Source organism: Dermacentor silvarum, chromosome 1 (assembly GCF_013339745.2).
Source record: "Dermacentor silvarum isolate Dsil-2018 chromosome 1, BIME_Dsil_1.4, whole genome shotgun sequence".
In the NCBI taxonomy this organism is placed as follows: domain Eukaryota; kingdom Metazoa; phylum Arthropoda; class Arachnida; order Ixodida; family Ixodidae; genus Dermacentor; species Dermacentor silvarum.
The window spans coordinates 211,776,827-211,802,848 of NC_051154.1; the positions used below are offsets into that span (position 1 = coordinate 211,776,827).

At 42.6% G+C, this 26,022-nt stretch overlaps 2 protein-coding genes across 3 annotated transcripts in view; one reads left to right on the plus strand and one right to left on the minus strand.

The window, feature by feature from the left end:
* Nucleotides 1-3,105: 3,105 nt before the first annotated feature.
* On the minus strand, nucleotides 3,106-5,723 carry LOC119436737 (single-stranded DNA-binding protein, mitochondrial). Its single transcript, XM_037703720.2, has 2 exons — nucleotides 5,341-5,723; nucleotides 3,106-4,937 (listed from the first exon to the last, which is right to left on the minus strand). Exons 1-2 carry the CDS (start codon nucleotides 5,470-5,472, stop codon nucleotides 4,572-4,574), a joined length of 498 nt encoding a protein of 165 aa, XP_037559648.1. The 5' UTR covers nucleotides 5,473-5,723; the 3' UTR covers nucleotides 3,106-4,571.
* A 586-nt stretch (nucleotides 5,724-6,309) lies between these two features.
* LOC119436738 (STAM-binding protein) overlaps nucleotides 6,310-26,022 on the plus strand; it is a 70,041-nt gene continuing 50,328 nt past the window's right edge. The window contains exons 1-4 of one of the 2 annotated variants that reach the window (XM_037703722.2): nucleotides 6,310-6,539; nucleotides 10,843-11,052; nucleotides 11,763-11,838; nucleotides 17,927-18,019. In XM_037703722.2, the coding sequence (XP_037559650.1) occupies nucleotides 10,844-11,052; nucleotides 11,763-11,838; nucleotides 17,927-18,019 (378 nt within the window). In that variant the 5' untranslated portion in view covers nucleotides 6,310-6,539; nucleotide 10,843. Of the gene's footprint in view, nucleotides 6,540-6,721; nucleotides 7,067-10,842; nucleotides 11,053-11,762; nucleotides 11,839-17,926; nucleotides 18,020-26,022 lie in introns of those variants that run through there. The other variant, XM_049659905.1, reaches the window with a different exon arrangement.

The window sequence follows — 26,022 nt, forward strand, 5'->3', positions numbered from 1 at the left end:
GCCTGAAGTTGATCATGACACATGTTAAATAGCGATCGACATATTGTTTTTATAGCATGGTTTAGTTTAGCGGTCCAAGCAGAAGATGCTGTTTTCTCATTCAATGCGGCGAGTTTATATATTTGCTCGCAAGAAATTTAGAAGCAACTGCAATCAGTGCTTGTTCCAGCTTTTGAACATTTGACCTGCGCACTGTGCCACTAGTCTGCTTTCCGACACTGTGCACACAGCTAAATTCCATTACAACTGGTTCAATTCGTTTCCAAGTCATGCATTTACACTAATGCAACTGACTTTGCCAAAAGAAAACCCTTGCTAAGTTTTGGAAACCTGATGGAAGAAACTCCAACTTGATCTGATCATGGTTGTTATTCACTTCTCACGTTTCACCGGGTTTGAGAATTTCTACGGGCGGCAGCTGTATGCTGTGTTCCGAAGCCCACACCCTACGAGCTCCAATACTGCGTTCTGTGAGCATGAACAAGTGCCAGTCATCGGACGCAGGCGACCTTATCACACTTATCAGCTAACTATAAAAAGAAGGTGCACCCCGACTCACAAATTGAACTGATTTGTTTTTATACCAAGAACACTGACAAGGTAACTTAGTTTTTAGCCTCGTTCTATCAGTGCAGAGTATCCGTATTTAGCTTCTGACAGCACGACAGACATTACTGCCGATATATTGCGAGATGCCATATGTGATATACAGCAACACGAATCACAGTGTGGAGTTGCTTATGAAAGTCGAAAACAGCCAAGTATCGCATCTGTAGCAGTGGAGCAACGCTGCGAACAAGTGCTCGCACCTTTCGTAGAGGCTTGCTGCACACCAACACTTCCTTTATTTAACCTCCGGCACGCTTGAAAGGCATCTAAAAAGAACCTGATGCGGCTCGCTAGACAGGTCTGACGTTTGCACGCACAGCGCAACTATTTCTACGATTTCGTCGCTTAAATCCTTGAGACCAATGTAAATAAGATGAACGGCAACAAGGACCCTTTCAGCTTCCACGAAACACTTCGATTCGATGCCACAAAAGAGAAATGTGACCCCAGCACCAAGCGAAAGAGCCGCCGTGAACCTGGATGCCATAGCCATCCTTGTATATATTTGGGTAGCATTGCCAGATCAAGTAGTGGATTCTGGAGTTGCCAATAGATGGCCCTTGCCACCGTATGTTGCGACACCAAGTAGCCTATGCGTGCATCTGTGGACTATGCTGTTCCAAGCCACGATGTGCCTTCTCACTCACCACTGCTTCTTGCTCCCTGCCCTCTGGGCATATGCCTTTGCTGCCGCAGCTACCAGCTAGGACGCGATATTCACACTTCTCATGAAAATTGTTTTTTCACTGTGCAATTAGTTCTCTTTCTCTTGCAAATGGGGGAACAAACCTTTCGCACCACACACAAATACTGGTCTTTGTTCAAAGATAATTTTGATCTCATGCTTCTGGCCAACCTGGCTAGAGCTTCTCAGCTCCAAAGTCACATGCGAGGAAACGATCGATGCAAATAAATACTTCTTGGGTCATCACATGTGGCAGCAAGCACATGTCTTTGGAACCTAATGCCTCACCAACACCTGCCGTTACGTGCACACGTAGCGTAAACTCCCCTTCACCCACTTTGCCTGCCAGCAATGCCACGCAGCTATGCTGCTCGGTGGGAAAAACAGTCTTATTACTTTCTAGACACACACTGTATATCTACTTAAATTTTACTTTATGAGATGGATAAGAACAGCGATGTGGGCGAGTTGGTCTAGGTTTATGGCGCGATTGGCAGCACAAATCACTCAAGTGTGGAAAGAAAATAACAAAGGATTAGCGAAAGATGGGCAAACACAAGCGTCACACCTAGGAACTTCGTGCCCAGACTTGAGAAAAAAAGTGCAGCTCTTAATGAGAATTTATGGCATCAATGAAGCCTCTAGGTAACAGCAACCTCATCATTACCACTGGGGCATTCTAACTAATAATAATTGATTGCATTTTATGCACCAAAGCTGCTAACAGGCTACAAGGGAAACCCATTGTGGAGGGCTCTGGATTAAGCTCTGGGCACCCCATACACGTGTTTTTGCATTTTTCCCATGAGAATGTGGTTGCTCCGGCTGGGAATTCGAACCCACAACTGTGCACTCAGCAGCAGAACACCCTAGTCACTGAGGCACCACAGTATAAAGCAATACACAATCAAGAAAATTAAAAGCAGTGAACAATAATAATGACATAGTTACGAGGTAGTACACAGTGCCAGACTGCATTTATTAATTTCCCAACGATGCATAAATACATTAAACAACTGTTACCACGTTTGTAAAACGTGAAGGCGAAAGCCTGATTGCATAGGAATGCACGACAGAACTCACCAAAATCCCAGCACCTAAAGGTAGTGGGCCAGTACCATCAGCGCCATTGCAGAGGGAGGGGCAGCATGGGAACGCTAGCATCGAACCCAGCTGTGGAAGAAGACGACGAACGCGCAAGCAGCGGCACGAGCACGAGGGGCAGTGTGGGAATGCTGGCATGATCAGCGGCATCAGAGCCAGCTGTGGAAGACGACGACGAACGCGCGAGCAGTGGCACAAGCACGTTTCTGTGACCATGTGACGTGTGTAATCATGGACGCACTAGGCACACCTTTAGTAAGCCAGAACCCTAAAGCAACCGTGGTCTCAGGGAAGCGTGCTCATCTGGCACCTTGGAGGCCCAAACTCAATTCTCACCGAGACCAAAACCTACCAAATTTTCTTTTCTGATCCGGAAGTACAAGTCCAGGCCACAGCGCGAGCCCAAGAGGTCGCCTTCAGCACAGACTGAGGGCCATCCCCCCCCCTGGTGGGGTCGCAGAACCCATCACTCCCAGTACCGAGAATAAAGTTTTATGACTGACTGACTTTTCACAAGCCACCAATTTACTTTGTTTACAGGAGCCTCCCTGAGAAATGTGACGTCAATGCGAGCATTTCCCGACGTGTTTTTATTACTCTTTGCGGCATCAGCCATTTTTCGTCACTGTGCAGTTTCACCAAGGTCACCGCCAACATAGACACCTAAGGCTTTCACCTTAATAACATGGTTAAATCAACAGCAAGTGTTGAATGTCAGTGCAAGATTTATTCTGATGGCAGCATCACTGCATCACCAGCACTTCACACTGTACACAAAATGCAGGCTGCACTGGCAGTCAGTACACGTGTTTATACTACACAGCTCACCACAAGTCCAAATAGACCTGCACTGAGAACACATTTCAGCATTACACAATAAGCAGGGGATGAACCGTTTCTGATTTATGGCATGTCAATGTAACAAATAGATTAGCACTACGTACAAATGAACTGCATGATCAATTTCAGTTGTGACTGCAATCTGGTATTTCCTGAGAAAGACAGCAGTAGGACAGTTTCTCACAATATATTACCAGTGTCATCCATTCTTTTATAGCCAGTACACACACTCGCAAGACAGAGCAGTGCAAGAATGCCGAATTTGAGTATATTATATTCGCATCAGTTACCGTGGCTTCTGATGGCATCTATGACAAATAACTACACTGACAACATACAGTGGCAGAAGTCAAGGCAAATAACACAAGAAAATGCAATCTCAACAAGCGAGACTTTATAAGAGGCGAAACACTTTTGGTTAAGCTGTCCAAGGTTGACTACTGTTAAATCACACTTTGTGCATAAATCTCTGTTGGCTACACTTACACATGCTTTGCACGTATGGCAGATAAGGCTGCAAGAGTGCAAGTGCTTAGTAAGCATCAGGACATGCCTTGTTTTGCTCTTATTTGGTTTATTCAAGTAGTGAATGTTCTATAAGAGCTTTTATCAGAATGAAAAAAGAAACAGCAAAGTAAACAATACGTGAAAAACTATTAACTGTCTTTTGCTGAACCTTTCTAATGAACACCTCTAATGCTTATACTTGGAGTTCTTTTCTGAGCTGCACCTGGCATGACTAAGGCTGACAGTCCCATCCAAAATTTGTATGATATACAGGAAAAATACAGACATGTGTTACCAACTTTACACTTGGCTTCACAAAAACTATATTGTTTCACATATATAAGACACAAATGAAGCAATGGCTGAGGCTGCAATTCAGACAGGCCTCACACATCTCTCTTACCATTCTTCGTACTTCCCTTCAATCTGCCAAGAGACTGAGAAACAGTGTTTCTCATGTTTGTAGGAAGTAGAAAAATATGCACATTCATTCGATATGCCCATATCAATGGGTTTAACTGAAACTCAGACATAAGGGGAGAGGGTAAATTAATAGCATAGGACACAACCCGATATCTACAAAAACCTTCTAGGTGAACTTAAGAACAACAACACAAAACCAAAGGCATAGAACAGCAAGAAAGGCTATGTGTACAGATGGAAAACTGTAGCTTCCCACACATGCTTAAAAGCTATCAACGAGAAACTGCTTTCATGAAACTTTGTGAGTTTCTTCTCAAGCCACAAAAAAGGAAAAAAAAAAAAAAAAGAAAGCGATAAACAACTTACAATACTTTACAGCCATGGCACATGGCGTATGTTTTTTTCACTGAAAGTTAGTGTCTGCAAGGCTCTCCTCTTCAGTGCTGGCTGTTCTCGCACTTTGGCCCAAGAAAATCACATCATCTGCCACCACCGTGCTGGTCACATGGGTTGCACCCTTGGCGTCTGTTATCTCGCCATAAACCAAACGTCCCTGGACCAGCACTCGAGAACCTTTGCGTGTGTACTGGTGCACCGAGTTGCGAAGGAATGGTTTGAACACGCTGATACGGTGCCACTGGGTCTTCTGCTGTACTTCACCAGTTTCATAGCGGTAGTTGCTGTTTGTGGCCAATGTGAACACAACAACCGGATTCGCATCAGTACCACGTAGCTGGGGCTCTATTCCAACGCGGCCCAGGAGGGTTACCTGAAGCGAGGGAAAAAAAAAAAAAAAAGTTATTTCCATATAAAAATCTCGTGGCATAGGTTCAGATCTGAACGGTGCCAATTACTATAAGCGATGACAAGGAACATGATGCCGTGCATCAGAACATCATGCTCTTTACATCGAAGGTATATCAACTAAAGTTACGTTGCACGGTCAGTGCGAACGGTACAGTTCCCCACAATACACGCATTGAACGGCAAAATTCAAGCTAAGCTCGTGTAACACAAAAAATCGTGAATAATGGTAATTTGGGCCCCGCAGATTTTTGAACATTTGGCCGCCTTGCCGACCTTTATGCGCCGATCCTGCCTTGCATGTGTGATCGCAAGTTAGGACAGGGCAACAAAAGACCTTCAAAGGACCGAACTTGTGCAAAACTTACCTGATTGATGCTCTTTTCGAAAGTAGTTGGCCTTTCCTCGCAGTACAACCGCCGCAACAGAGGCGCGCTAGGCCGACTACGCAGAAACAGCTCTGCAGACAAGGTGCAGAATTTTCGCGCGGCAATGCTCATCTTCGCCCACGTGGAGACACGCACAACGACGAGTGCTTGAACCTTAAACAATCACAAAACTTGGTGTTAAGAAGCCACCAAAATCTTGATGGGAAGACAAGTGTTTCAAATTTTTACAGTGACAATGACCGAATGTCTATACACATCGGTGATGTGTGTCGCTACATGCAGAACACAATACGCGCCATTTTCTCCTTCGTATCAATCGCATGCACCAACTTGCTAGCGCTGCGCCTGCAGGCTTCGCCTTTTGCGATTTTACGCCTTGCGAGTTGCGCCACGCTTAACGGTTTACATGCTTCAAAACGCGACAATAATGCATGTACAATTAAGAACTTAACAATTGCGACGGTATCTTATAAAAGAAAAAGACATTATAAACACAAATTTTATGAATAAAAGTTGGCAAAAGTAACTACTTGGTTTGTTCATAGATGGCAGGCAAGTCAGTTACAAGTATTTGTTACAAAGCTTGGGTTTTATTGAAGGTTTTGTTGCTAAGCTTTGTAAAACTAAAACGTCCGCCTGATGCAAGAGTGACCACAATCCATGCCATAATCACGTACCGTGTGAGAGCATTGTTTTGTTACAGTTGTGCTAAGCATTTTCCTTTTTACCAAATAAGTCGCTGCATATAAAAATGGCAGCGTACGTAATAATATTATGCAACAAACAATCAGTGTAGCTTAAAAAAATTAAATAATATGCAGTTGTTTCACTTCTTAAAGCAGTTTCAATTTTCCAAAATAAAATTATGTTTGAGATAGTTTGCGCTAAATAACAGCTTCTAATAAAACCGTGCGCAATCAAATCTACAGCACCTGCGGAAATTTTGACGCTAGATGACTCACCGCTAGGATTGAGAAACGCGAAAGCTCCGATGTGTTGATACGGTGATGTTGGTTGTTGAAGTCTTCATCTTCTTTGCATTTAGAATGTCGTGCTTGGTTTCATGCTCGCTGTTGGTGTAAGCTACGTGTCATAGTATGGGTGAGCAGCGTTCATCCGCTTAGAAAATTCAGAGTAGCTTAAAGAGTTCAAATACAAGGTTTCGCAACGTTGTGAAGGTAAGCGCCTCAACTTCCCATTAAATTCTCTACCTCCCTATCCCAGGTGTTCAAACTTTTTCCAGCACCACTTTCGCGATCTGTTTCGTTTTCGTTCATCATGTTTAGGTTACTGTCGTTGGATTAATTGCTTGCATGGCTAGCATCAGCTTTGAAAGTTGAGGGTCAGCAGCGAAATTGCTGTTGCTTTGCTAAGCAGAGTGGCAAATGTAGAAGCTCGCGGAATTCGCGTTAGGTCGGATCGACTACCTCTATGCCCAACACGGTGTTGCAATGGAATACTGTCACTGTGCGTGTGACCCGTTTCTTGTTGTTTTTCCGGAAGCCTTGGCTCGCTTGTTCCCCCGCGGTGTGTGTCTATGCTCGGGAATCCTGGCTCGATTTGTGCCTGTCACATATATTGCGTAACTATATCGCGGCAGAGCGTCAACACTGCGCACTGTGGTTAAACGCCGCGACCTTTTGATTCAGTGAAGTGGACTGTCGCTGGCTCGCATTCCCTTTGTGAGCCCTTGTGGAGATTTCCGGTTAGTGACCGCGGCTTCTTACCGTCAGTGTCACGAGACCCATGTTTACTGTGTGTATTGGCTTGTTAGTTTGTAGTTCTCCAAAGTTAATCCAAATGTTTCTCCTAAAAATCGAGAGGCAATGCCTTCATCACTTGAAGCTAATCAGAAGTATTCGCACATAGCACAATTTCGCTGAAATATCGAAGCAGAGCAGACCAATCCTGTAAAATTCGTAGCTGGTGTATTTGTTTCCCTCACACATTGCAATTAAAAGCCACCTCATATGGAGTAGTTACTAGGTAGTCATTTCCAAGCTGTTGCTTTCAAACATGTGAAATGCTTGGCCCCAGCTATCATTGTATATAGTGACAATGAATGCATCATCCCTTTCTTTTGTATTGTTTTTAGTATTTTGTTACTTCACTATCGTAAACTGTTCATGAAATCAAGGTACTGTAAGAGTGGTATAATCCCGTGATGTTAAGGAGTAAGAGTCGGCCACGGTGGCCACATTTTGATGAGGCAAAATGCAAAGACGCCCGTGTGCTTGCGTTGTAGCACACGTTAAAAGAACCCCAGGTGGTCAAAATTAATCTGAAGCCCTCCACTATGGCGTGCCTCATAATCAGAACTGGTTTTAGCACATAAAACCCCAGAAAGAAGAAGTTAAGAAGTAAGAAATAGCCTGTAGGGGGCTTAGCTTATAAAGACCAACACCAAGAAAGCAACCACAATTGCACTGTGCAGCAAGCATGTCTAAATTCTACTTCGAGTAGACAGGCAATACATAGAGAGCCATTAAAAAAGAAGGAAAAAAAAAAAAAGGAAACCATTTTACAGGTTGAACGAAGCACATGCAACACTAATATTTGACTTTTGGCTTTGTGTTTTGACCGTCTCTCCACTGTGCTGAGAAACAGTAACCTAATTTTCAAGTATTTCTCTAAGTTAGGAAAAAATATGTTGTTGCAAAAGCTCACAAAAATACTGTGCCTCCAAGGTAAGCGTAGATTGACCTCCTTGCGGCTGGAAGCCAGCTGAGGGTCCCTGAATAGCTGCAGTTTGACCACTCCTACTTTAGACACTGCTGTTGAGCATGAGTTCAGTGGTACGATCGGTGCAATTCCCAGCTGTGGCAGCCACATTCCGACAAGGACATGCACTTTGGGTATTACTTAAAAACCTCTGTTGATTTATATTTAATCGGCTTTAAACCTGTTGTGCTTCTTGCAGGTGCAGATTTTTCCCACCCTTTAATTTTTTAATTCTTTTTCAAATCTGGGAATGCAGTTTACCTTGTGTGGGATTGAGCATTAGGAGCAAGTTAAAGAGCCCCATATGTTCTGAGTTAATTCAGGGCCCTCCACTACAGTGTCATTTTGTAGCTTGTGTTTTGCTTTCGGATGCTAAGGTGATAGAGGCTTCAATTTGTTGTCTGCTTCGCTCTTTTATTCTCTCTTCTCCTCATTCCTTACATGCGAATTAACCCACTTATCTTTTCATTGCCCTTGTGCCTTGAGTTTTCTTTTGGCTGAGTGAAACTCAGTGCATCTAGTAATGCAGGTTGTTTTCTTGTGTCCCTTTTGTGCCATCATGTTGGTGCAGGTAATCATAATTATTCTATGCAAACTTGCAGGGCCACTGGTACCAATGATTAGTTGCGTCCTTGATGCTACATAGTTGTGAGAATTCCTAGCTAAAAAGTGCAGATTTGGTATGCAGTGAAGTCAACATTTACTTTCAGCCGCCGTGGTGGCGTAGTGGCTAATGCGCTACTAAGCCTGAGGGTGCAGGATCAAATCCTGGTTACGGCGGCCACGTTTCGATGGTGGTGAAATGCAAAAACGCCTGTGTACCGTGTATTAGCTGCACATTAAAGAACCCCTGGTGGTCAAACTGAATCCAGAGTCCCTCACTACCCAAAACCCCACTTTAATTTTTATTTTTTAACATTTACTTGTATTTACAGCCTTTCATATCTTATGCAAAATGAATGTTTGAATGTTTGAATGATATTACTGGTGGGCCCTATAGTAATCTATATTTTATGTTGATTTAATCCTTTGTTGGAGCATTCGTCTTGCATGTTAGAACTTTAATGTTAACTGCTAATGTTTTGGAAAGTGAAATAGTGCAAATATTATGGGGCGTTAAAGTTCAGCAAAACTTGTTGGGCAAGTTGGTGCTTAGATGCCATGACATGGACAAAAACAAGCACGAACAAATGCCTTGTGCCTGTTATTGTTCTTTTCTTTGTCCATGTTTTATGTGCCAGATATGCCGTGGTATTGGTATTGGAGTTTGCTGATTACAGAAAAAGCAATAATTTTCCTGCCAAATATTTTTTTCACTGTTAGCTTGTATATTTCATTTCCTTTCATGATGAGACTATAAACTTATCATTTGTGATGCGCATAACACGAGCACCCAGGAAAGTGGATGTGAGGATGGCTGCCGCGGTAGCTTAATTGGTAAAGTGCCGTACGCGTAATGCGGAAGATGTGGGTTCGGCTCCTACCTGTGGCAAGTTATCTTTTCATCCACTTTCATTTCTCTTTACTTGCATGACACATTTCAATTAAACATAACAATTAACTTCCCTTTTGGTTTTCTTCATATAGTAGTGACATAAAAAATTTAGCCCCTCGGATTACAGCAAGCTTCAGTTTCGTTTCTACTGTTTCATGACTTTATGATGTAGAGAAGGTAGTCATGTGGTAGAACATTGTGAGGTTTTTACATTTGCCCTGGCTTGTTTGGTCGTCTGCTATGCCGCTACATCAGCCTTCACTATGAGTAGCAGCATAGGAGGCAACATAGTGTCAACATCGTAGCGTCCTGCTTGAGCACATTCTGCATCATGACACAGTATCCTTGTGGGAAGCAAAACCGAAACTGGCTGTAGAAAAGCTATTATACTAAAATGTTTAGTGTGCTCTGAGGCCTGCCAGTATTTTTTTTCTAGGGTTTAGAGGCTCAGGACCTTCACTTAAAGGGGCCTTGAACCACCCCTCGAGCTTGGTGAAATAACATAGTCTGCAGGTAGCATACGCTGCTGTGAACATCTCAGCCAAGTTTGGCTGTCGTACGTGTGTGTGGAGCTTGCAAGTGGAGCGCGAAGTCACCTTTCTCTCAAACACTCTCGTTTCAACAAAAGCTATGATCCTCAGTCGTTTCTGGACGCTTTATTTCATAATAAAACGCATTCCCATACGGGGCTGCCGCAGGGTGCCACCACGAGTCCTCTGGCTAAGCGCACTGCGGCTTGCTGTCGCTGAGGACAACCGTGTTTAGCTTACGTTTAGCATGCCGTAGGCACCAAAATCGGAAGTCGTGGTGTTTACGTTAACATCCAAAATGAAATTTGAACTGCGCGCCACGGTGACATTGAGAAGGCGGAGCATTGTGGTCACAGCCCACTCTACCGTAGCCTTCGCAGTGCAACATTGAAGAAGGAATGGGAGCACAGCAGAAGCCGTGTTTGATTGCGAATAACTCCGCTTCTGCCAAATGCATTGAAGTACTTTTTGCGGCAAATTATTTCTGAAAAAGCCTATTTTCACTTCAAATGCATTTAACCACTTTGATAAAAAGTGGTTCAGGGCCCCTTAAAAAAAAATTGAAAGTTGAAAAAAAAAAGTTGAAAACATTGTACTCCTTTAAAACAGCTTCACTGTAAAGTTACGATATTAAATAACAAGCTCAAAACATTGTTGCTTACATCACTGTTGTACTATACAAGAGACCAAAATTTGCGCCCCGAGTGCCCCAAGCTGTTCCTTTTTACCTTGCAGGATGCCATCCGCTAGTAGTGGCCTCAGTAGCTATCACCCTGAGACCAAAATGAGACTCCTGAATGATGTGGGTAGTGCGGTTGATGTTGATGAAGGCATACCTTTGAAGCGGTACTTCAGGTCTGGCAAAGAGATGGTGCGAATGGCTGAAGTTTACCACAAAGAAGGAAATCTTGAGAGGGCCTATATACTTTACACCAAATATATCACGTGAGTTTTAGTTGCTCTGATAAATATCTTTTTAGTGTTTGTGGACTCATATTCAGATGTTTTTGCTCAATAATGTACATTTAGAGTAACTGCTGTTTGTGGAATGTGATGGCATATTCTCATTTGTATAAGGTGGTAATTTATTTTTGCTCTCATATTGGCTGTCCTCCGATTATACCTAATTTGCAGCGTTTTCACCTTCTGTTGGCTCGAGTGTTTGGTAGCATAAAATTAATAGCCACTGATTAATAGCTTCTGCTGTTATGCAGCACACATTAAACAGTGTACTAGCCAGATGAGAGCATTCATGCACGGGGTGTTCTGCGCACATGCATTGTGGACCCTGTGACCTAAAGCATTTGCAAGCCCATTGTGTATGCTGTGCTAGAACTGTATTATGCGAAATTACTGTAAATTATAAGGAAGGCTCAGCCTTTAAAGTTGCGATGAGGTCATCATTGAAAACTATAAGTGACTGCCTTCCGTTTGTCAACTTTGCAAATGTTTCTTGACACAAAAATTATTTTTCTTTTGAAAGATGCAATTGCCTTGTGACAATCTTTCTGTATGTAGTGCTGTGCAAGTCTGTTTATACATTAGTGCAAAATCTGTCAACTTTGATATTTTAGCTGGATTGTTGTGCTGTGAATGACCTGCGTTTTGCTTATATCATGCAATTTACTGTTTTTCTTTCCTACTTTTTTATCTAGACTGTTTGTAGAAAAGATGTATAAGCATCCTGCTATGAAGATGGGGCCTGTGCCTGAGTGGTTCCAAACAAAGAAGGTAATAAACTGTAATGCATGGAGCTGATGCGATCTCAATCCATTGGGCTGATCACTTCACTTCTTCCCAACCGAGTCTATGTTTTCGCATACTCTCGTATATCTGGCTGGTAAATGATTGGCATAGTGTAACTGAGGGATGTTGGGGTGTGTTGGCATGTTAAAAACATAAAGAGATATGAACAAGAACAACACATGCTTCCACAATTCACTTTGTTGCCTGGCATCTGCTACAATGTTCTTCTAAGCACAAGGTTTTGAATTCTATTGTTGGCTGCAGTGACCACAGTGGCCACATTCTTGTAAGGGGTGAATGCAGTAACGCTTGTGCAGCACCTAGATTTAAGTGCATAACATAAGTTCATAACAAAAATATGGTGAACTGAGGTCATTTTCTGTCGACTTACAATAGGCCCCTCATATTGGGCACACACTCATACCTGTTGACTAGGGGTGAACCACCTATCTGCAGTAAATTTGTTGAGGGGCTGACCATCCTCCATGACTTTGCTGGAATGTCATAAATTAGAAACTCACAGAAAAAAAAAAAAAAAACTTTACCAGACCATCAGCATATTCATTCCATCCAGCAATGTTCCTTGGCAATGACCTGCGTTTTGACAGCAAATTAGTCTTAGCTTTTTTAAATGATATTTGTGTACTGCATCTTCTACAGCAATCTGTAGCACAGCCTCTCATCTGAGGCTGCTGCTGCAATGCTGCTGCAACAGTAGCATTTAAGAGCACGTGCTTCCTGGCCCTTGCGTTAAAGAGCTTGGGGTTAGTGCTACTCACGAACTGTTAACCTTTTTAGCTGATGATCACCTTGCAACATTTCTTTTATGTTCACAGCACACCTCACTTGTCATTGTCATATTTTTAATACGTACTATATATTTTATGCATTTATGTGGTGACTGATTTTAGGCCTCTTTACAGCTGTGTTACATCCACAGTTCATGTACCCTTGCCAACTCATTATTACCATGTGTCTGGTGCTCTTTGGCCAGAAGTGGCCCTTGCACCATGAAAACCCATTAATCATAAGTGCGGGTCAGAGAACTTCATGTAGTCAAAATTATTCTCAAGTCCTTCAGTGTAGCATCCATCATAGCTCACTGTGCTGCTTGTCAGTGTAAAGAACCCCTTGAATTGTTAGTTTTCTGTTACATGCTTCTGTTATGAATTCATACTGATATGCTTAACTTATTTGTAACATAAAGAAATAAGTCCACCACCATAAGAATTAGTCCAGTAGCATATCATAGAGAGCCTGAATAACGGACTCGTTCACACTAATGCATCGACTGAGAAATGGTCACCACAACCACAGTTCAGCATCATTCTGGACTACTTTAAGTTAGCATTGCTGCCTGGCTTTCCACAAATAGCCAGTACACTGGATCAGTGGCTGAGGTGCTCTGCTTCTGAGCAGAAGGTTGCTGCTGCATTTCCAGGATGCGGCAGCTGCATTTAATTATGGAATGAAAAAATACCAAGATCTGAATGTGTGTAACCTTGTTTAGTCAAAAGTTTTCTGCAGCATCCATTAAAATCGGTGATTTTCGGCTTCCACAAAGTTATCTAATTTAGGGTTGAAAATCTGCAAAATATTTACATGAAGCAGCTACAAATCTGGCAGTGTAATACATAGCATGCAATATTTTTGTAATGTCGTAGTTCAAGATTCCCTTTGGGGTCCCTTTAAGTTTAGCTAGTTAGGAGATTACACTCTTTGAATGCCAAGTATGTCCCTCTTGCCGAAGGTACAAGGTTCCATAAGTGAAAAAAAACATGCAAGAACAGAAGACCGAGTAATGCCACTGCCCTGAAATTCCCGCTCTGGTTCCGCCATTATGTTGCGAATTTTAAGTCTCTATTCATAGGGCTAGTTATTTGTCAGTAAGTAAAGATTACCTTGTGTTTAAAAGTAAGGACTAAATCTGGCAATAGTACAAAATTTCCCTGCATGAAAACAGCCTGAAATGTGAAAATACCTGGAAATCCTTGATGTCTCACTGGTGTTATCGGCACTTAAGATTTTGGTGAGGAATTCAGGAAAAATAACTGTAGCATTAATTTTCTTCATTATATTAACCCCCCCTCCCCCCCACACACACACTTTTTTTTGTAAAAGAAATGCAAATAGAGCTGAAGAAAATTATTTGTCATGTCAGCTAATTTAGGGTTCTTAAGTTTCCCTAAAGTGAGTCAGATTAGCAAGAAGGCTGTGTACAGTGCCACAAGGAATAATTGCACTAATGCACTATGAAAGTGTGTTAATGTAACGTGAACATGTAACACTGTTTGCGTTACATCTTCACATTGCATTAACTCTTTCATTACCGTGTCTATAAATATAGATCAATTTGATTGGCAGTTTTTCCACACGTTAAATACTTCCGTTGGAATTCTTGTATTAGCTAATCGTCATGCGCCGTCTGACATGACGACTGAACTTTAACTATTCATAGATTTGACAATTTTTGGCAGATTGGAGAGTCTGGAAAAAATAAAACTTTGACTAGAGCTATCGTCGAAACTAGCCTCCAGTGCTCTAGCTTTTTTTTCAATAAAAAGATGCAAAATTTGTGCCAAAGTAGGCTTGGCAACATAATTTTTAAATGACAGTAGCAGTGAAGAGGCAGAAGCGTCTCTCAGGTTATCAATTTTCTCATCCGATGCATAGGCTGTTTTAACGATGTCTTAAATGACAGTAGATGCTCATAAGTGCATGTTATTTTCATAATTGTGTTTGACTAATATCAAGTGCAAGTTTATTAACCCCACCGTGGGTTGCTTTTATCCATCAGCACTTCGACAGAGTATGTTCAAATTATTATGAGCAATCGTGTAGGGTCATGTAGAGTTTTCACTCACACTAGAGCACGCAGTGGATTTCAGACCAGCGTTCGACTGAAGCTTGACTAGCTGCCTAATCTCTTGCATTTTGAACACTGCCTGTGCAAGTGTCGTTATTTATTACTGTGCACTATTGTGCAACACACCACATTACTTCACAACACTGTACAGGAACTTAACAAAGCATGTGGAGGCTCCAGTGCCAGTTAGCTGAACGCACACTAGACCATCTTGCATGCACAGAAAAGCTAATCGAACGTAATAATCAATTATGAGAAGGCTTCTGCATGCTCCTTGACCTGAAAGACATTGCTTCGCAAGCCTAAAGAATGCCGTTAAAAATCGAACCGCATGCTTGCTGCAATGAGTAAAAACAAATGCTCCCTGTACAATAAGAACTTACCTGTTTTCACGTTCGCAAAGTTAGTGCTTTCCCACATAGCATGGCATGGCTATGGCTAGTATCGACGCAAACAAATCTTGATAATTTTTTTTGTGTGATCTGACTTACAAAAATTGGGATTTAGTAACCAGGTGCATATTTTGTACATTTCAGATTTTTTTTACTCTCAGTATTTGTACTAAAAATACCAAATTATTACTTTTATTCATGTTCTTTGAGGTGCTTCATTGAAGTTTCACATAAGAATGCTCGAAAGCTCTCTTAGCAATTATTGCTGCTATACATACATTCAAAGCACCAATAATTATATGTATCACAGTATACGTTGCAACTACTACATCTTGAAAGAAGATGTTAAAACATAAAAGCAACAAAAATGAGCACACTTCTAGTTAAAATAGTTAAAAGGGCACTAAATAGAAACACTAAATATTTAAAGTTTTGACAGATAAAGTGCTCTTTCTAAACTCTATTTTCATTAATTTGTGACTAAGAGGTTGATTATGAAAAAGTACATTATGGAAAAGGTCAAACTTCCATTTTGAAAAATTTTGCACCAGAACTGAGAGCCTGTACGTCAGTGGGACGTCATGAATTTCAAAATATATTCTCTTACTTGAGCCATTGTGGCACATTAATAGTTCTTGGAACTTGCCTAGTTCAGTCTTTGGCTTCTCTCAAATACAATTCAGTCCATCTTTATGTATAAAAAAATAACTAGGACACTATCAAAATCTATGTATTGATGGTGAGCAGGTGCAAGAACTTCCAGGCAGTATCACCACCCGTCTTATTTTTAGTCTCTTCTGGCTTATCAAGCCTTATTATCTTATGGCAAGTGTGGCTTTTGTTTTGGTATTGTAGAATTGTAATTTACTAATATAGCTTGGTGGCATAGTAGCTTTGGGTTGCACTGCTAAGGCTGAGGGTGCGGGATCAAATCTCGGCCTTTTGATATCGGTAAAATGCAAAAATGCCCATGTACCATGCATTGGGTGCACGGTAAAGAACTCCAGGTGGTCAAAGTTGATCCGGAATTCCTCACTACGGTGTGCCTCAGAATCATATTGTGGTTTTGACAGTTAAAACGGAGTCCCTCACTACGGTGTGCCTCAGAATCGTATTGTGGTTTTGACAGGTAAAAACTTAGAATTTACTTTTCAATTTTTACTAATATAGGCCAACATTATTTTTCTTTTAGAGTCTTTTTAAAATAGGTGAATGCAGAAAAGCAGTGTTGTAATTGCAGATAAGGTGCAAGTTTTCATGTAGTTCTGATCTTGGGGTTTTGATTGCTATATAAATTTAGATAGCAAAGTTGTTGCAGACTGTTCTAGTACAGGGGCTAGTAAATCTGACTGATAATTCAAACCGTAACATTTGACCTAAAGTGCCCATGAAACATCCTGCATAACCGTACCTCTTCTTGCAAGATTTTCTTCAGCAATATATTAACAGCAAAAAGTTAAAGGTTCATAATAGGTGAACTTCAATTTTCGATAAGTTCATAAAAATAACCATTAATAGGCAATATACTAGGTTGTTTAAAGCATGAAGAGTTGACGTGCAACAATGTTAATTGTGTTTGGTCAGTCTTTCGAGTGTGATGTGATCTGTGAGCTGTCACTGCTCAAATTTGGGGGATTTTTTGTTTTCAAAGCTACTTCAGCACTGCTGTGAATAAGGTGCCATAAGCAAAGTTATATTATGCTGTCACATAGCATTGATCATCTAACGTTGTGATTATAGTATGTTACTCTGCATATTGCAAAACTCTGCTTATAGTAAACCAAAGCACAGATCCTCAAGGGAATTCTTCTATGCTTCATTTTGCAAAAACAAAAGAAAGGCAAAAAAAAAAAAACTGTAGTAAACAGCTAACTTCAACAAACCTACTATAGTGAGCACCAGTGGCCTTTGTGGTGCCATTTGTAATCCCGGTACATGACTCTTAGAGTGAGTGCTAAGCTGAGGTCAAAGTTTGAGCACAAGTAGTTGACATATTGCAACTGATGCAGCTGCTTTCTAGCAACCTTCTGTTTAGGTTTTGTGGTGTTGCTAGTTAAGCTTATGATTTGCAGCTTTGCATTCTATGGATCTGGTGGTGGCATCAATTCAAGTGGTTTGAAAAATTTTGTAGTGTGGTTCCCGCGTCTCCCCCAGAGCTCAGCATTTTGCTCTGCATAAATATTGCGCACTTTGTGGGGTGGTTGTCCTGCAGGAATGACAGTGTGCTTTATCTTGCAGCCATTCTTTTGTTTTTCGATTTTTTTCATCCTTCATCAGTTGCTTGCATGTTACATTATCGCCAGGTTTGGCCAGTGTGAATGACATAAAAAAAAAAAGTTGAAGGAAGTGAATTGGCGCTATGTGCAGGCCCAGCCAGGCCTTGGTAAAGAACACTGTGCTTGCTAAAGATTTAGGGAAAAGGGGTCTTCTTCAACCAATATGACACTGTAACTATCTTACTCAAGGTGGACACCCAAGCTATTCCAAGATCATGTTAGAACTTTGATGTTCTAACTTTAGGCCATTTGTTAATGGCCTATAAACATTTAATTCATCTAAGGCTATATTTCATTTATTTAAGGCTATCTTGCTGACTGTAATATGGGTTTGGAGTGACTTCTCTTTATAAAACTTACAATATAGTAAACTGCTTGCTTGGTCCTAATCAGCTTATATAACATGGTTCCGCTGTATCTATCTATATTGTCTGAATTTGTTAGGAAATTAATTTATAATTTACTCATTCTGATGTTATAAGTGCACGTTACAGGCCAGGTATGTTCACTGCTTCATGCTCTCTTGATGTTGTTTGCAGAAATTAGACGAAGTTTTTCCCATTGCGGAAAAATTGAAAGCTGAACTCCTAGAAAAGTACACCCAAGAGTACAAGATTCTACTAAAAAACAAGGCAAGTTCCTTTTATTGAGTAAATTAAGTATGAGCTATGAGGATTTTTTTATTCCCTGTACGTTGATCTATGCCTTATGTATGATTTATGTGCAACCTCTCTCTACTTTTGAATTGTGTGTGTGGTACCCAGCATTGTTATTGCAATTTTTTGTTGGTTATGGTATAGTTCACGTTCAAAAGTGTAGTGGTTTGCGTGAGTTGGTTCATACTCACTTCAGATATGTATTGCGTGATAAAGACAAAAAAGAGACAGAGGCACATGATGCACTGACGTTCAATCTTTGTTTACTGACATAAACTTTGCTATACATATAGATTCATCGCATTCATATTTCGTATTACCCGCTGCAGTAACCCAGTGTTTATGGCGTTTCGCTGCTAAGCTCGAGGTCTTGTGTTTAATCCCGACTGCGGTGGCTGCATTCCATTGGGGAATTTAAAAATGCTCGTTTATCCTGCATTGCATGCACATTAAAGAACCCCAGGTGATCAAAATTTATTTGGAGCCCCCCAATATGGTGTGCCTCATAATAAGATTGTGGCCATGGACATAACACCCCACAATCGAATTTAAAAAATTTTGTGTATTGGGTTCTAAAAAATTCTAGTTCTTTTTCTGTTAGCACAATTAGTGAATTTTGACAAACCAAGTTCACGAAGCCTAGCTATCAGTTCCACTTCAATAATCTCCAATTAGCTGGCTACTGTTTTTCCTGACAATTGTGGTTCTTTAAAAAAAAACAAAAAAAACTGCAGATCCAAAAAGATGGAATTTACATACAGCTGTGCTGTATGTAAATTGGAAAGGAAATGGAATAAACACAAACTCGAAACACGAGTTTGTGTTCTTTCCCCCGCACGGCCACCACCGTGCAATGTCGCTGCCACGATGGATGGATGGATGAATGCTTGGAGTGTCCCCTTTGGAATGGGGTGGTGGGTTGCGCCACCAAGCTCTTATTATAATGTGCTACCTATCTTCAAAAAAAAAAAAAGAAAAAGCGCAAAGAATTCCCCTCACCAAACTTTCTGAACCCTTATTGGGAACTTTGTTTTTGTACGCCTCCGTTGTTTGTCGTTTCCCTACTTTTCTTCCACTAATCTTCCCAATTGTCTCTTACTAATCTCTATTGCGGACCTGTTTACTTTCCCCCTGCTATCCCTGAACCCAAGGGCTTCAAGGAGGCCAGAGGTGCCTAAATTGACCGCTGGGCAGATATCTTCACATTCTTATAAAACATGCTCCATTGTTTCTCAAGCTTTACCGCAGCAAGCACATGCTTCTTCTTCCTTGTTATATCTCGCTTTATAAGTGCGTGTTCTAAGGCATCCCAATCTCGCTTCGAAAAGTAAGGAGCTGCCCTTTGAGTTTTCATGAATTGTCTTTTTCCTGATTTCGTTTTTTTACTCATAGCAGGTGTCTTTTCCATTGCTGTCACCCATGAGATTATCTCAGCCTCTCTGACTTTCTGCTTGACATCCTTTGTTGCCATGTTCACCGTACTGGTCGCATACTTGCTGGTATGCCTCCTAGTTCTTTTCCTCCACTGTGAATTAATGTTTTCCTGTACAAATATCTGAACACTCTCCCAGCCCATTTACTTTCTTCTGTATTTCTCAGTCGTTCTTCATGATCAATTTTACTCTGAGCTTCCCTCACTTCAAAACTTGTCCAGCCCATATCACCCTGGACTACTTCATTTGTAGTCTTCCCATGAGCGCCCAATGCCAGGTGTCCCACTGACCTTTGGTTGCAATCGAGTCCTGATTGTACCCCTGACTTCAAGTAAACAACCGGATTTCCACGGATGCTTGAAGGCAAGTGCCATCTGGTGGTGGTGCAAGGAACTCGGCGGCAGTAACGTCATGTGCGTCCTCCGCGGTGATTGGTTGGCCTATTTGGCAAGAGAACAGCCATGCAGCATCCACAGTCACAGGAACCCAGCGAGGTTCGCAAAGAAAAGCTCTGCATTTAAGAATGGTTGACAGCCACACACACTGCAATATAGGACTAGAAAGCCTTCATTCTTGTCAACATTGTTGCAATGCTCTCTGAGTCTGTCGTTTACGCATCCACCTGTTGGTCAATATACACTTGACCACATGACAAGGGTATTCAGTAAATTACATGCTCTGTGCAGCCAACAAACTTATTCTTATGAGCTTTATCACAATTTCAATTAGTGGGAAGAGAGGGCCTGGTGAGGTACCATAGCCCCTCTTGCTTATTGGGTGCAGAACATACCACCTTCACGTTAGAGCACATTGCATTTTTTTTTGTTCTAGTTGTGAGAAACACAGTGAATAGTATACGAAATCGCAGCATATTTTTGTTCTTCCATGGCTGCTAGCAAAATGCCACGACACTTCCCATATCGTCTCCTCAAAAGGCTTCTAATACGGCAACTAGAACATGGCCAGGATAGTCGGCATCTGCTAAGCGTCTTGTTTGCCCCCACAAAGATTTCTGCGTGCTTGGGCCAGACAAATGTAATCAAGGTTTTTAGGCACATTGATGACTATTATTAGCTTTTATTTGACTGCAGTTATTGTCCAAACTGCAACTATGCTAACCATTGTCCACAAGGGGCTTAGCCCCATTCGAAATAACACGAGGTGCCTGTTGAGGGGAGCATTCACTTACTCGGTATCAGATTGTATTTAGTATTTACGTGATAATCGTACACGCTGGGTGTACGATCCACGTGCCATTAGGTCTTAGCTGCCTTACAAACCAGCCCACTCAAAAGCAGTAAAGAGCTGTTAAGTTGTGGTTCTGCATGTCCTGCAGAAGTCATGTTCACATCTCATTGATGTTTCTCGTTAAGGCAAACGAGACGCTTAGTGGGTGCACGCTATCTTGACCATGTTCCAGTTGCCATAGCAGAAGTCGTTTTGAGGAGACAATGGGGTAAACATTGTGACGCCTTTATTGCAGCCATGGAATAACAAGAAATATGCTGTGATTGCGTATATTCACTGCATTTCTTAGAACTTGGAAAAATGATGTGCTTCGACGTGAAGGTGGTGTGCTCTATGCCCAATGAGCTGCAAGGGCTACCCAGGCTCTCTACCCACCTCACCAGGCTCTCTTTTCCCACTAATCAAAGTTGTGAAAAAGTTCACTAGAATGAGTTTGTTGGCTGCACTGAGCATGTAATTTATCGCATACACTGGTCATGTGGTCAGGCCTGTATAATATTAGTGAAACAGCTGATGTGTAAACGATAGGCTGTCCAACAACGTTGATAAGAAAGATGGAGGCTTTCTTGACCTTCATTGCGGAGTGTACGGTCATCAACCATTTTTTGATAGAATCATGATTTTCAGGAAAAGTAAGCAGCTAATTAGAGAGATTATTGAAGTGGAACTCATAGTAGGCTTGGTCAACTTCGTAAAAACCATCAGTCATATTATCAGAAAAATAATTTTCATTTTTGGGTACATGAAATTTGAATATGGTGAGCATTTACAGTGAATCTATATGTACGAGGTGCTATCCAAAAGTTTCGAGAATATTGAAAAGCACGGGCAAACTGAGTGTGGTACACTTTTCCGCCGCTAGATGTAGCTAGCAGTATGCCTTGCGGATCAGTGTGCTGAACGACTTGCATGCGAGAAGTACTGTTTTGCGAAGTGTTGTTTTGCAACGCAATGTTTCACTAATTTGGCGCATTTCTCAGCAATTAATATGGCAGATTTATAGGAGCAAAGGATTTGAAATCAAGTTTTGTTTTAAACTTGGCAGAACTGCGGCATAAACTCATTGTATGCTAGAGGACGCTTTTGGAGTCGACGCCATGAGCCAAAGTAGGACATTTTTATGGCATAAATACTTCAAAGAGGGTCGAATGTGTGTTGACGATGAACGTTCTGGACGCCCGTCAAAGAGCAGAACCCTGGAAACGATAGCGGAAGTTCGTAAGGCTATCCTTGGAAATCACATGCTAACTATAAAGGATGTCTGTGACGTTGTAGGACAATCATACGGCACAGTTCAGCGAATTTTGTCGCATGTTGTGAACATGAGGCGCATTTCTGCAAAATTCGTGCCAGGACTGCTCAGTGGCGAACAGAAGGTGCACCATGTTTCTGTCTGTATGGAACTGAAGCAACAAGTCAGAGACACTCCCACATTCCTCTCTAGTGTAAAATAACCGGGGATGAGACATGGGTTTATGGCTACGATTCTGAAACAAACAGCAGTCGTCGCATTGCAAGTCACCAAATTCCCCGTGGCCGACAAAGGCACGTCAAGTTCGTGGCAATGTGAAGTTCATGCTCATTGTTTTTGTTTTTTCACCTATATGGAATTGTCCACAAAGATTTCGTACCTCTTGGACAAACTGTGTACAGTGAGCTTTACTGTGACGTTTTGAGGCGCTTAGGAGAGAGCATTCGTTGCAAACGTCTGGAGAAGTGGAAGAACAACTGGCTTCTTCATTACAACAACACGCCCGCTCACACATCACTCGTTGTTCGACAGTTCCTAACTTCCAAACAAATCACAGTACTTCCGCACCCACCCTATTGACCCGACCTCGCCCCTTGCGACTTTTTATTGTTCCCAAAGTTGAAGTTGAGGCTGAAAGGACGTCAGTTTCGCACTGTTGAAGCACACTGTTGCCTGGAGAGTTCCACGCTGCGATCGGTGTATACATGCTCAAGGGGACTACTTTGAAGGAGACAGTGCTGATAAGGGGTTATGGTGAACACGTTTTTCTTTACGACTGAATTCCTGGAACTTTTAGGTAGCACCTTGTATATGTACTAGCAAGAATTATGTCGGTAAACAATCAGTTCAAAAGTTAGCATTATGCGTGTCCCTGTCTCTCTTTTTTTGGCCTTGTTTTATGTGCGCTACGTATGAATTCATGTACAGTATAGACCACTTATTACGTAACTGCTTATAGTGCAGGACTGGATATAATACGGTCTTTTCAGACTACCGTTAATTTTCCCATAGCACTCTATGTATACACGTATCGCTTATAGTGCAGTTGCGGGACACAAAATAACCTGTTACAGTGCGGCTGCCTGGAAGTTCGGCAGTCAACCTAGACGGCAAATGCTCCCCTCAAGCCACAAATACCGTATTTACTCGAATCTAACGCGCACTTTTTTTCCAATAAGACAGGTCCAAAAATTGCGTGCGCGTTAGAATTGAGTACGACCCTAAATCTTCGTTAACATATAGCCGTCGGCATTTAAAAATGGCTGCCTTGCACGCGCGTCAAGCCTAGTTACCGTAGCTTCCTCCACAGTGCTGCAGTACACGTGCTTAATCAATAGTCTGCGGTCTGTCTTCACGTTCTCTGCGTCTGCTCTATCAGCATGAAGTAGAGAGTTAATGATGATGTTGCATTTAAAAGGAAAGTGATCATGTGTGTGGAGACAGACAGAAATCGGGCCACATCACAGGCGTTCGGAGAATCCGAAACTTGCGTTCGGGACTGGCGCAAACAGAAAGAGAGGATTTTCGCTAGCAAAGAAATGCGGAACGGTTTCAGTGGACCGAAGCAGGACGTAATCTGCGACGACCCACTTCGGCGATATGATCACCTTGGCCCTATCTTGAAAGCAATCTGGGACGGGGAAAGTCCGCCGTGCACCGTGTTTTCGCCGCTTATAGGTCGCATTGAAGCGAGAGGCATGATAGCATGAAGGTCAATTCGCTCCCCGCGCTTCGTCACTCGAGTGTTTTGACAGTTCGTTTCTGTGGTCAGCCAGCGAGATGTGTTCATGTTTGCTTGTGCGTGCGTGATACCATGCTTGTTAATTTATTTAGTAAGTGAATACGGAACCTAGTGCACGGTGACAGCGACGGCAGAAATGCGCCTGGATTGAGTGTCCATTATTGCAATAAAATAGCTGTTTTGGTTATGTGCGGTACCGCTTATAGTGCGGATATTCGTGACTTTGGCGACTTACGTTATAAGTGGTCTACATTGTATGTGTCTCTTTAAGGAACGCTTGCAACAAAACAAACTGAATGATTGGAATTTTTGCTCATGGTTGACTGATGAAAATAGGTGTGTGCAGGAAAGAGTTTAGCAAAATAATCCACTTGTCCCAGGCAGACAGATCCAGGAGTAATTAAGTGTATGTTTCAGACTACATATCTAATACAGTTAAACCTGGACATAACGAAATTGACAAATTCCTGAAAAACTTCGTTATTAAGAGGATTTCGTTATATGCAGGTTCGGCATGAAAATTCTAAAAAGAAACGCTTACCATATTTACTCGATTCTGATGCGCCCTCGATTGTAATGCGCACCCGTTTTACGTTTTTGTCGAAGCACTCATCCTTGGAATGTCACACCAGGTACTGAATGCGTGGACGCGTGTCGTTTCGCACAAGCGCGAGGCATCGGAAACGAAGAGCGAGCGTCAGGATGGCATCGTATAGTGTTACAGTAGAAACCCGCTGTTACGTTCCCAGGGGCTGCGTTTTCCCGGCTGTTACGTCGTTTTCGGCCGCTCCCGGCACAGCTCCCATAGAACCCAATGCATTAGTAACCCCGCTGTTGTGTTGCAACTGTGGGACCGTTACTGCATCATACGTTGTGAACTGCCACCCTGCGCCGGCCCGAGCGGCCATTTGGACTTTTCATGTCGCTTGGCTGGGTGGCTTGACGATAGCATTGGCCGCCCAAAGTGCCGGGGGCGACAACTATAACGTATTTTGGGTTACCTCCAGCAAAAGTATGGCCCTTGAGATCCGTATTTGCTATCTAAAGATAGTGTCTATGATGCGTTGTGGCCCTAAAATTGGTTTGGGCTCATAGATGTTCCGTATAAAGTCCAAGGGCGATAACGCAGTCGCCGCGCGCTGTATACTGTATGTGCGAGTGAAAACGTGCGAGGGGAACCGACGACGGCATCTAAATCTTGCACGCACAAGAAAGAAAAGCAGGGAGGAAGCGCGCCTTCTTCCGTTGCGCTCGAGGCATCGGCGAGGGAGCGAGGGGGGCGGGATAGCGGGCGGCGTTGTACTGTACACTGGCATCAACTGCGTACTGCGCGGTGGGTCGCGTGGGCCGTATCTTGAAAGCGATCTGCGTTGGGGCAGAGTCTAGGCAGTGTAGGTGCGTCGGCGGCTTGTAGCTTTGTGCGTGCTGTGTGTTCTCGGCGCTCAGTTTGCATTGAAGTGATAGACAACAGCACGAAGGTCACTTCGCTCACTTCTGCAACGGCGCTTCCACACGCCGCCAGCGTTTGACAGCGCGTGTCCGCGCTCATCGAGTGTGATGTATCACAGCGTCTGCCAGCGCGTCGGCAACATCAACTGGAAAAGGAGAGTGCCGGCTTGGCGGGTTAGGCCCGCTGTAGCAAGCGGCAGGATCAGGTTTGAATGAAGGGAAGGAGAAAGGTCACGCCCGCGGCGGCAAGATCGCCGGGTCGAGGGATGTAGGCCCGCCTCGCACACGCTTGCATGCACGCATACGTGCACTCGCTTCGCATTCCATCGCGGCGGAGAAGGTGCTTCCGGTTGCTGCTCGCGCAAAAATGACAAAATTTGGGGCGAAATCTCTAGGTTGTCGGCGGGGAAAATTCGTTATATCGAGGGGGTCTCCCACTGCCACTTTGTTATGTAGAGGTCTCAAATACATGTGCTCTATGGAGTAACGGCAGGGAATAGAAAAACTTCGTTATATCCCGGAATTCGTTATATGGAGGTTCGTTATAAGCAGGTTTAACTGTATCTCACTCGAGCAATCCACTTGTCCCAGGCAGACAGATCCAGGAGTAATTAAGTGTATGTTTCAGACTACATATCTAATATCTCGCTAGAGCAGCTGAAATTGTGTTGCCTTGCTTGAAGGAGCACCTCACCTTGAGCCGCCAATAGCAGTACTAAGTGTAAAACGTCTCTGCACTTTAGGCTTTACTCTAGGGAAAAATCAGCAGAGCAGGCAGTGGACTACTCATTCCTTGAAACTCCACTCCCATTCCTTTACTTTTTATGCTGGCAGCCTGTGCCATTGCCTTAGATTT